We start from the raw sequence: 12,032 nt of genomic DNA, 5'->3' as shown, positions 1-12,032 counted from the left end.
TCTTACAATAGCCTAAAATGGTTTGTTGGTCTTTGCTGTTCTCACAGGGTGGTCTGTTGACTGTTTTTAAAAGGGTCTCACCAGGTCAGACTGGAAGACTAACTGAGCACCCAGCTAAACACCAGCTTAAACTAGTTTAGACTGGTTTAAGTGGGGATTTTCGGCAGAAATATTGATTGCAAATGCCGTAGAATTGTGGCATTCACACAAATATGAAATGTTGGAAACCACTTCTACTACTTCTATATTCTATAAACGTCTGCAGCATTACATTTGGAGACAAACCGTGGAAAAGAAATCTCTGCCATAAAGCTTAGTGGAGAGAGTGAAATATAATTTGATGTTTTATCACAGGAAAACCTTGAGACTGAGAGAGCCAGTACTCAGACAGATCCCACCATAGCAGGTATGTGATTATTCAGTTCTCCCTCAATTTTGCCTCAGACAAAAGCCTGCTGGCAGACTGAACCAGACATTGTTTAGCTCTGAGGAGTTTTTGTCCATATATTACATTCAATTGGTGCCCTGTAGTCTCATTTGTTGAGAGAGTTTTTCCTAATAAACATTGCATCATAATGATCATTAAACCGATTTATTGTAAATCTGTAAATGCCTCTAAACATGAAGTGGACTTTTGAATTGTGTATCACCACCATCTAGTGGTTCACCACCGAATTCTTATGCACATACTTCCTCTTTGAGTTCCTCTCATCAGCCCAACGAGTTAAAAAACAATGTCAGCCAGAGTGTAATGCATTATCTTTATTGCATATACAAGAACTCGTTCATAAAAATAAAGCAGCTAAATAAGTAATTCTGCAGTCTCAAATAAAGAAGAAAAAAATCACAACAACATTAAGAACTTGTCAGTGAGCAAGCCATTCTTCACAGAGCATAATGCTTTCATAGCGCAGAATTCTTCTTTTTAATAGGATTTGATATTTCTTTTCCCCCCAGGGTGATTGTAAAAATGTTTGTGGTTGTTTTCTCTGTTGTCTTTCAGAGCTCAAAAAGGAACGGAGACTCATTCAGAGGGATCTGAACATCAAGAGTTTAATAAGCTGCTCCTACAACACAGTTAATCAGAGTACCAGAAACTCACAAATCCATGCAAGGTCAGATCACCTTTCTACAATAAAGGAAAATGCACACTCATGTAGTTGATCCAGGGTTCTTTTGGCCTAAATGTAGTATTGCATTTTTTTTTTTTTTTTAAAGGGAGACGAGTGAAATTGCACTTTCTGCAAATGATTCAAAAAGACCAACAGTTCCTAATTTGAAACCATGTCCGCCCAGAGACACAAACCACATCAGGAGCGATCTACCACTAATAAGCTCTCCAAGTGCTGAATCCACGAGACATACTTCCGCTTTGGAACAAGGAGACAAAGAGTGCAAGTACAGAGGACATTCAGTAAGAGCTTCAGCCTTCAGACTGGTCCCAGCTGCCTCAGTCAGAGCATCTGGAGCCGTCAAAGACTTCCTCCTAAAGATGGAGGTGACCAGAAACGGTGACCTAGACCATTTCCAGCCTGCTCCTCCTGCAGTGCAGAGAACAGCCAGCAGGGGGAGGAACAAACACCTGTGCATTGCGCAGCCCGACAGTCTGCTCAGCTCTCTGTGAGAATCACTGTATGCGGGTCAGCTGGCTTGTTTTTGTCATTAAAACACTTCTTTTTTTCTTTTTTCTTTTTTCCAGGAAAAAAACACAGCCCTTAACCATAAAGATAAAACACAAACCACAAGTTGATCTTTAAAATAAACTTTATTTACCATTTCAAATTGAACAGTTTAAGATATACAGCTGACATGACTAAGACAATTTCAATGAAGTTTGGCCCTAAAATGGAAAAGACACGGTTAGATATGTTTGATAAAGTACTGAGCTCATGTCATTGTGCTTGTCTTTCTACTTCACTGTTTTATATTGCCATGAGCAGCACACAAGTACACACACACTATTGTGATGACATCTCTTCTTTTAGGATACAGGATATGGGAGAGACAGGTTTCATTTTTTGCAGTTATGTATTATTTTCTGTTGTCTTCAAACACATATATATAATATATATTTATAAAGTGCCGTAACAACATGAAAATACATGATGCTGTTTTGAATAAACATTTCGGTAAGTACAGTAAATGAAAAAATTCACAGTTTCATTTCAGATATGCTGATTCTGTTTACAGTTTACTTTATCCAGCCACGAAATTGTGCTCAATAGATCTTACCATCTGGAACCTAGAGGCATTTATGTGCATTTTTCCCACCAAATTGTAGTATTTCTGTTTTACTTGTTTTAAACACAGCCCCGTCATGTCATTTTACAAACTAACTGTTGAGGGGCAAGTCAAATTAGGAGCAAAGTCCATGTAAAAGTGTTTGGTTCTTCTCAGAAGCACATTTTTTTTTACCCCTTTCCAATAGCAGATCGACATGACATGTTAATATACCCAAATAAAATGTCCAAAATATTAATACAGTTTGAAATTATTCAAAAGATCAGCATACATGTTAAAACGTTCTTTCCAAATGTGCTTTCTCCGTTTCGTTTACATTGTGCAGAATACATGAAACTGTGAATGAAATATCCTTAAAGGGTTTTGCAGCACTACAAATACACTTGTTTACAATACTGAGATGAAGATATAACATTGTTGGCTTTAGACTGTGTCCTTTCTCATCAGTAAACGATTTCTGTTTGACCAGACATTTGTGTAAAAAGCATTCCTGTATTTTTCAAGTTTCAGTCCAAAGCCATTGTTTGGCAATGTGTTTGAGATCAGCTGGCTTGAGGTTTTGGGGAAAAAAAAGTGTAGTGTCACTGAACATAGCTAAAAATGATTACGACTGATGATAAAATACAGTTTTAGTACTATAAAAATAAAAAGGAAAAATCTCTTAGAAAGGTAGATTTCTGTTAAATGGCAAAAACGGATAATTACATACTGATTAAAATTACGACATCAATAGTGACACTAACGTGAACTAGGTTTGACTCAGAACGTCCACTACACAGAGCACTCTGTACACATAACATTAGCTACGTTACCACAAGAAAAAGTAAAAACAACTAAAAATGAACCCCACTACAGCAACCCACCCTGATAAAAACAGAAAACACAAACAGTTGAATTTTTTTCTTCTTTTTTTTTTTACATTACTGTACAACGGAGAGAGAGGACTAGAGGTGTGGAACAGTGCGAGAACGGCACTGATGCATAACACGTCTACTGTAATATAAAGAGTTTGCATGTCAAGGTCTGTTCGCATTTCAGTACCTAGAGACGCATGGACTTCATGCCACGTTCAAGGTCTGAGGACCAAACATCAGACAAATGAGAGGGCTTCAATCTTGTGCATTCACATTTGCGACAGCGATTAATTATACTGCAGCTACTGTGCACGTAGCCAGCTAAAGTGAACCAGTAAATAAAAGTGCTGTTAGTCTCACGCCGCCTAAATTGCTGCTCTAATCTACTGCGCCCGCTGTCTAACGGGGGAAAAGCTAGAGTCTGTGACCTGCATGTATGGTTGTGCTATGACCTCACAAAGACCAATGAACCTCTAACTACTCCCCTGAGTGTCTGATAGCTCCTGTTAGGCAGCAGGGTTACTTTTATTCTTGTTGCATCTCTCAATTTGTATTTATTTTTTCTTCTCTCTGGCTACTTTTTAAAGTTAGATTGTGTTTTGTATATTTTTGGATAAAATCTTTATCTTATATCTTACCTTCATGCAGAGATTAATAAAAATGTACATATAACAATGATCTAGACTATTATGCCATCAGGTTTAGAATACTGACTTTATCTGTGACCTGATCCATCATTTTGAGTCGTTTTTCACCCAGAAACACAAGAGTTTTATGAACTAAATGAAAATGTCTATAAAAACGATTATATATAATTATGTTTATGCTGAGTTATAATTAAATGGTGTCTATCAAAAACACATCAAGTTTCCAAATAATTTCAGGCTTTTTTTTTTTTAATATAGATTTTAGAGATTAATCAAAGTAATAAAGACATCAAATGTTATGTAAAATATAACGAATTTAGGGTGCATATATTTACTATTTTACCAATATGCTCTTCTCTAAGGTTGTTTTTCCCTCAACTAATTTTATTAACAAGCAATAAACACTGACTGGCTTTCCTGAGGTAAATGTAGTCAGGTGACGTTTGTCCACGACCTGTTTTATTAACGTCTTTCCGCGATTGAAACACGATTTCACGACAGACGATACGTTCAGCAAGTTGTACTGTATCTTTCAACACATCTTCTTATTAGGGTGACCATATGTCCTGTTTTTCCCGGGACAGTCCCGTATTTCAGCTTCAGTCCCGTATTTTTAGTGTCCCGACTTAAGAAAAAAGCATGTTTTGTCCCTTATTTCATCTTTCTTAAAATTTTGTAGTAGTAGTTGTAAAGTAGTAGTAGTTTGTAAAGTAGTAGTAGTCAGGGTTGCCAGGTTTTCACAACAAATTGTTACTCAAAGCTAGCGCAAAGCCAGCCCAATAACGTTTCGGGGGGGGGGGGGGGTAAAAATCCTGGTAAAAATCGCAGGGGCTAAATATCATGTTATTTGGGGTCGCTTCAACCCGCAGACATGAAAAACAACCCGCGGCAACAGTTAAAGTAGCCCAATTCCGCGGGAAAACTGCAGACTTGGCAACACTGGTAGTAGTGTTCTGTCACGCGAGAATAGCCCAATTAAATTTGTCATCGAACAAAATTACCATCCAATCAAAATTCATTATCGATTAACTTGCCGTTAGTGAAGGCGGGATAGGCTGAACGACACACCAAAAGCGCGCGCACTCTCTCTTTCCTTGCGCGCTATCCTAGTTCTCTCAGACAGCGCGTGATCAGTTCTCCTTGCGCCTGATAGGTCAGAGGCACACATAGTTGCCAAAATGTCCATCGTGTGGAGTATCTCATGTAAATACAGTTGGTTACGCCTTAAGTGGACGTAAACAGGTGGGTGATAACCGGATATGTATCAGTATATTACATCCATGCATTCGGTCATAAAGGGACAGTGACCTAATTAAATATTTGTCTGTCATTACTGTTAATCAAACAACAAAATGTGTTAAATAAATGTATACACAGTAATTTACCATGAAATAAAATTTCTCATATTACAAATAAAATGGTCACATTTGCTCACCTGTCCCGTATTCCACCATGAGAAATATGGTCACCCTACTTCTGATTTTTATTCCAGCTATAACTAGTAGTAAAGAGTAATAAACGATCCGTTCACTCGCGATCCGTGTTGCCGTTTGAATTGAGTCAACTGCAGCGATCTGTCAGGCTACAGTAAAGAGCGTCAAAATGACATGTTAAATTTCATAATAAAACGAAGCTAATATGAAAGCTGAGACTTTCTATGTATTATTGGTATTTTCTGCACACAATCATGTTTCTCCACAAACGCCTCATTCCGACTCAAAATGACAGAAGCAGCATGTCACAAATGTATTGCGTTTCTCCTTGCACAACGCAGAAGAGAAAAAACAATACTGCTTTCACTTAAATATACACAGCGATTCGCCATTTAATCAGAAGTCTCAATACGTGATGCGTCAGCACATTAGCAGCTATATTGCTAGACTCCCTATTGAAAGGCGTCAGGCAACATCCCAGACAAATTCACAGTGTAACCAGGACTCTCTATCCATGTATATGTGCCACTGCAACCATATGCATCCTAAGTAGGGGGCCTTGTTGATACATCACTGGAATGATATGATAAGCAGCATCTAGCCATACCAACTACCAAGCTCTCAATCCGAGAACCTCGTCTCTCTATTGCCTACAATACCAAACGAAACAACACACCTAATAGTCTGTGGTTTCTATTGTAAAAATCAGACCTTTCGCAAGTCTATTTCATGTTATTCACAATAATATGAGGACAAACTGCTGACTACCCATCAATTACACAAACCACAGTGATTGTGACTGATGCTTCGTTTACCTCCGATCGTTCTGCAAGCAACCTTAACCCTTATTCGATCACACAACTGCTTGGCTCAGCACAGCCAGATGCCTTTAAATGACACATACACACCATTTCAAGTCTCTTAACACGCATAGACAACATAAAAGTACACACAAACACAAACATACCAGCTAAATCATCAGAATACAAAGGTCTGTGCACATGTTTTTGGTAACATGCCTCCTTTTCTGTGAAGAGCAGGGTTAGTGTGCATACTACAGTACTGAATCTAATGAGGAACTAGCTGCTTTTGTTATCGCACACGTGATCCCCTCGCTCAGGAGATGCCTCGGCTCGAGATGCCTGGAAGACTAGACAGATTTGGCATTTCATGTGGAAGTTACTACATGAAAATCCCTCTTCCTTCATGTCAAACACTCAACATCAGCAATAAATCATCTCAAGGTGTTGGAAAATGTTTCACAAAAAAAAAAAAAAAAAAAAAAAAAAAAAAAATTGTGTGTAACCCTGAGAATGGGCTTGAGAGGTTATATGCCTCGGTCCAGATACCTCAGTCAGTAAGAGCTTAAGACCAAATATCCTTTGTTTTATATTTGTGCTCTCACTTTAAAGGGAAATAGAGTTGATATTCTCTTGGCCTATTCTTATTTATCGATATCAGCCAGTCTACTTGGCCGTTTAACAAAAGCGTTAGCGCCAAAATCTACCTGTAGTCAAGTCGATGGATAATAGACATGTTCTGGTTTGTATTTTTAAGCGGATTTTTGAGTTAATTCAGTATTAATTTAACATGTACTATATCATATGCTGGCATTATACTGACCAACGGCCACCCTGCTCTCAGACATCAGCATTGGCTATGGAAAAACCCATATTGGCTTGCGAATGAGACGGTTCCCAATCAAGACAATAGGTACAAACAGAAACTGAAAATAACACTCCCCTTAACAGTGCCATTACAACATTGCCACAAAGAATATTTGGTCTTCAGCTTTTAAACCTGACCAGCACTACCACCACTACACACACACACAAGCCAAATCCCACTGTAGCTCCTGTTGCCGCTACAGTCACATCTCCAGACTATTCAACACAGAGTGAAAATATTGTACAATGCGCTATATACACACTGTGTGTATGCAAACACCTCCTGTATATGAACATGTCTTTTTGTATTAAAAAAAAACTGCAGTATTAAATTATGTGAACAAAAAGAAAAAGGTTTTGGATGACAACCAATTTCTCTAGAGGTTAGATTTCATAAAGCCCTTACAATATGTAAAGGTCTCCAGCGAGAGTGGCCTGTCCCGCAGTGTGGAAATGGGAACCGTCCTGGGGGTAGGGTGTGGAAGGGGCTCCTCTATGCACTGGGTGTGGGGTTCAATGTGGAGCCGTTGCTTCCTGGGATGGTCAGACCGATCTCATCTTCTTTCTCTTTGAGTTTCTCTTTCCCCTCATCTTTCAGATCTTCTTTAAGAGGGCACACCTCCACAGATTCAGGACCCGTGGTGGCATATCGTCCCTTGCGGTGCTCCTGGAGAGCAGGGCCCCAGTCCAGGTCAGGCTTCAAGGAGTTCTTCAAACGCTGCAGAGGTAAGAGTTGGTTTAACAACTGTTGAATTTCGTTTGGAAAGAATGGCATACTTTAAAGCTAAAACCAAAGATTTTTTCAGGAAAAACATAGTACCATGATCATTTTCTTAAAGGGTTAGTTCACCTAAAAATGAAAATTTTTTCATCAATTACTCATTCTCATGTCATTCCAAACTCATAACACTTTCGTTCATCTTCGAAACACAAATTTAGATGTTTTAAATTAAGTCTGAGATATGCGTAACACATGAGAATGAACCTCATTGGTTCCTGAAGAAGCTCAAACGAGCTGCGTAACACGAGAATGAACCTCATTGGATCTGGAGGAAGCTCAAACGAACTGCGTAACACGAGAATGAACCTCATTGGATCTGGAGGAAGCTCAAACGAACTGCGTAACACGAGAATGAACCTCATTGGTTCTGGAGGAAGCTCAAACGAACTGCGTAACACGAGAATGAACCTCATTGGTTCTGGAGGAAGCTCAAATGAGCTGCGTAACACGAGAATGAACCTCATTGGTTCTGGAGGAAGCTCAAACGAGCTGCGTAACACGATAATGAACCTCATTGGTTCTGGAGGAAGCTCAAACGAGCTGCGTAACACGATAATGAACCTCATTGGTTCTGGAGGAAGCTCAAACGAACTGCGTAACACGAGAATGAACCTCATTGGTTCTGGAGGAAACTCAAACGTGTTGCGTAACACGAGAATGGAACTCACTGGTTCTTGAGGAAGCTCAAACGAGCTGCGTAACACGAGAATGAACCTCATTGGTTCTTGAGGAAGCTCAAACGTGCTGCGTAACATGAGAATGAACCTCATTGGTTCTTGAGGAAGCTCAAACGAGCTGCGTAACATGAGAATGAACCTCATTGGTTCTTGAGGAAGCTCAAACGTGCTGCGTAACACACAAGAATGAACCTCATTGGTTCTTGAGGAAGCTCAAACGTGCTGCGTAACACGAGAATGAACCTCATTGGTTCTTGAGGAAGCTCAAACTTGCTGCGTAACACGAGAATGAACCTCATTGGTTCTTGAGGAAGCTCAAACGTGCTGCGTAACACACAAGAATGAACCTCATTGGTTCTTGAGGAAGCTCAAACGTGCTGCGTAACACGAGAATGAACCTCATTGGTTCTTGAGGAAGCTCAAACGTGCTGCGTAACACGAGAATGAACCTCATTGGTTCTTGAGGAAGCTCAAACGTGCTGCGTAACACGAGAATGAACCTCACTGGTTCTGGAGGAAGCTCAAACGACCTGCGTAATACGAAAATGAACCTCACTGGTTCTGGAGGAAGCTCAAACGACCTGCGTAATACGAAAATGAACCTCATTGGTTCTGGAGGAAGCTCAAACGTGCTGCGTAACACGAGAATGAACCTCATTGGTTCTTGAGGAAGCTCAAACGAGCTGCGTAATACGAGAATGAACCTCATTGGTTCTGGAGGAAGCTCAAACGTGCTGCGTAACGAGAATGAACCTCATTGGTTCTGGAGGAAGCTCAAACGTGCTGCGTAACACGAGAATGAACCTCATTGGTTCTGGAGGAAGCTCAAACAAGCTGCGTAACACGAGAATGAACCTCATTGGATCTTGAGGAAGCTCAAACGAGCTGCGTAACACGAGAATGAACCTCATTGGTTCTGGAGGAAGCTCAAACGTGCTGCGTAACGAGAATGAACCTCATTGGTTCTGGAGGAAGCTCAAACGTGCTGCGTAACACGAGAATGAACCTCATTGGTTCTTGAGGAAGCTCAAACGTGCTGCGTAACACGAGAATGAACCTCATTGGTTCTTGAGGAAGCTCAAACTTGCTGCGTAACACGAGAATGAACCTCATTGGTTCTGGAGGAAGCTCAAACTTGCTGCGTAACACGAGAATGAACCTCATTGGTTCTGGAGGAAGCTCAAACGTGCTGCGTAACACCAGAATGAACCTCATTGGTTCTTGAGGAAGCTCAAATGAGCTGCGTAATACGAGAATGAACCTCATTGGTTCTGGAGGAAGCTCAAACGTGCTGCGTAACGAGAATGAACCTCATTGGTTCTGGAGGAAGCTCAAACGAGCTGCGTAATACGAAAATGAACCTCATTGGTTCTGGAGGAAGCTCAAACGTGCTGCATAACACGAGAATGAACCTCATTGGTTCTTGTGGAAGCTCAAACGTGCTGCGTAACACGAGAATGAACCTCATTGGTTCTTGAGGAAGCTCAAATGAGCTGCGTAATACGAGAATGAACCTCATTGGTTCTGGAGGAAGCTCAAACGTGCTGCTTAACACGAGAATGAACCTCATTGGTTCTGGAGGAAGCTCAAACGAGCTGCGTAATACGAAAATGAACCTCATTGGTTCTGGAGGAAGCTCAAACGTGCTGCGTAACACGAGAATGAACCTCATTGGTTCTTGAGGAAGCTCAAATGAGCTGCGTAATACGAGAATGAACCTCATTGGTTCTGGAGGAAGCTCAAACGAGCTGCGTAATACGAAAATGAACCTCATTGGTTCTGGAGGAAGCTCAAACGTGCTGCGTAACACGAGAATGAACCTCATTGGTTCTTGTGGAAGCTCAAACGTACTGTGTAACATGAGAATGAACCTCATTGGTTCTGGAGGAAGCTCAAACGTGCTGCGTAACACGAGAATGAACCTCATTGGTTCTTGTGGAAGCTCAAACGTGCTGCGTAACACACGAGAATGAACCTCATTGGTTCTTGTGGAAGCTCAAACGTACTGTGTAACATGAGAATGAACCTCATTGGTTCTGGAGGAAGCTCAAACGTGCTGCGTAACACGAGAATGAACCTCATTGGTTCTTGAGGAAGCTCAAATGAGCTGCGTAATACGAGAATGAACCTCATTGGTTCTGGAGGAAGCTCAAACGTGCTGCGTAACGAGAATGAACCTCATTGGTTCTGGAGGAAGCTCAAACGTGCTGCGTAACACGAGAATGAACCTCATTGGTTCTTGTGGAAGCTCAAACGTGCTGCGTAACGCACGAGAATGAACCTCATTGGTTCTTGTGGAAGCTCAAACGTACTGTGTAACATGAGAATGAACCTCATTGGTTCTGGAGGAAGCTCAAACGTGCTGCGTAACACATGAGAATGAACCTCATTGGATCTCACACGTTTATCATGTCTGATGTGTGAGTAGATGAATGTTTATATGTGAATAAAAGCCTAAATTCAATCTGTTCATCAAATAAAGCGATCGAATCTCTTCAGAAAATTTTGACTAAACCACTTAGTGAAACTAATCAATTCATAAGGATTAGTTTCACAATCTCTTTATGAACTTGTTGAAGCGTCAAAGTGGTAGTTGCATGGACTGTCAATGGGGGGACAGAAATCTCTTTCTAAGATTTAATTAAAATATCTTAATTTGTGTTAAGTCTTGCGGGTCTGGATCGACATGAGGTTGAGTAATTGATGACAGAATTTTCTTTTTTGGCTGAACTAACCCTTTAAGGTATATTTACACCAAGAACAAAATGTAGAAGTATTCAGAGAGAGAGCAGAACAAAAAACTGGAAAAGGCTGAACAAGGAGGAAATTTTCTTTAGTACTATAGGTGGTGCAATTCAATGGCTTCTCTGACATTTTCAATAAGTATTTGGTTAGTTATGTGATTTCAACATGTCAGCATATGAAATTATCCATTCCACGTAAAAAAAGAGATTAAAAAAAGGTCTAAATACTATGAATTACTAAAAATTGATTGCTATTATTAGGCTATGAACTTCATTGGACTCTTCGATGCATGCAAGCGTACATGAGTTTGAACATTTTTCTAAAGTATTATTAATGGCACTTAAAGCAGAACACATCTTACCTCTACGAACGTAGATCCCTCAGACATAGCAATCTTGAACAGAGCATAGATAGGTATACAGATAACTGAGGACAAAGCCATGGCAAACCCAATGACCAATGACCAACCAGGGTACACATAGTCATTGTAGGTAATAGGCTTGTACTGTATCACAGTAAAAATCAGAATGAACTGTGAAGAGAGAGAGACAAAAAGGATTAGTTTGAACAATATAGTTTTAACGATACCCGATTTGGTCAAATTTGAAATCGGAAAAACCTCTTACAGAAATAATTAAAGGAGACACAAATCTCCAGCAGATCCTGAAGAAGATTGGAGGAGGGAAGCCTAGCATCATCTCCACATCTTTAAAATAGTTCTTGTGACCTGGGTGGAAACACAACGATTAACACCTTGGTTTGCATCCAGCTACTGTGGCCTTTATATACAGCATGGAAAAAAGTGACTTAGAGGACTCACCATAGACATACATTATACAGATGCACATAATGCAAGAGATGACGACCAGAGAGAAACTGGCAGCGTAGTTGTCCATAAGCAGCAACCAGTATATCCCTGCCTACATCGCGCAAAGCACAAAAATCAATCCATGAATAAAGGACATGTGTATGTGTGTGTGTTAGCTC

At 40.2% G+C, this 12,032-nt stretch overlaps 2 protein-coding genes across 9 annotated transcripts in view; one reads left to right on the top strand and one right to left on the bottom strand.

The window, feature by feature from the left end:
• Positions 1 to 1,846, top strand: part of ccdc24 (coiled-coil domain containing 24) — a 30,765-nt gene extending 28,919 nt beyond the window's left edge. For all 3 annotated transcript variants that reach the window (XM_048164916.1, XM_048164917.1, XM_048164918.1), the window contains exons 7-9: positions 355 to 406; positions 1,004 to 1,115; positions 1,219 to 1,846. In XM_048164916.1, the coding sequence (XP_048020873.1) occupies positions 355 to 406; positions 1,004 to 1,115; positions 1,219 to 1,624 (570 nt within the window). In that variant the 3' untranslated portion in view covers positions 1,625 to 1,846. The remainder of the gene's footprint in view (positions 1 to 354; positions 407 to 1,003; positions 1,116 to 1,218) is intronic.
• Positions 1,747 to 12,032, bottom strand: part of slc6a9 (solute carrier family 6 member 9) — a 67,922-nt gene continuing 57,636 nt past the window's right edge. For all 6 annotated transcript variants that reach the window (XM_048164912.1, XM_048164913.1, XM_048164910.1 and 3 more), the window contains 4 exons: positions 11,866 to 11,965; positions 11,672 to 11,772; positions 11,407 to 11,577; positions 1,747 to 7,560 (listed from right to left, as the gene is read on the bottom strand). In XM_048164912.1, the coding sequence (XP_048020869.1) occupies positions 7,336 to 7,560; positions 11,407 to 11,577; positions 11,672 to 11,772; positions 11,866 to 11,965 (597 nt within the window). In that variant the 3' untranslated portion in view covers positions 1,747 to 7,335. The remainder of the gene's footprint in view (positions 7,561 to 11,406; positions 11,578 to 11,671; positions 11,773 to 11,865; positions 11,966 to 12,032) is intronic.

The sequence above is a fragment of the Megalobrama amblycephala genome, linkage group LG17, assembly GCF_018812025.1.
Source record: "Megalobrama amblycephala isolate DHTTF-2021 linkage group LG17, ASM1881202v1, whole genome shotgun sequence".
Taxonomy (NCBI): Eukaryota; Metazoa; Chordata; class Actinopteri; order Cypriniformes; family Xenocyprididae; genus Megalobrama; species Megalobrama amblycephala.
The sequence above is the reverse complement of the archived record's forward strand: the minus strand, read 5'-3'. Positions and strand labels throughout refer to the sequence as shown.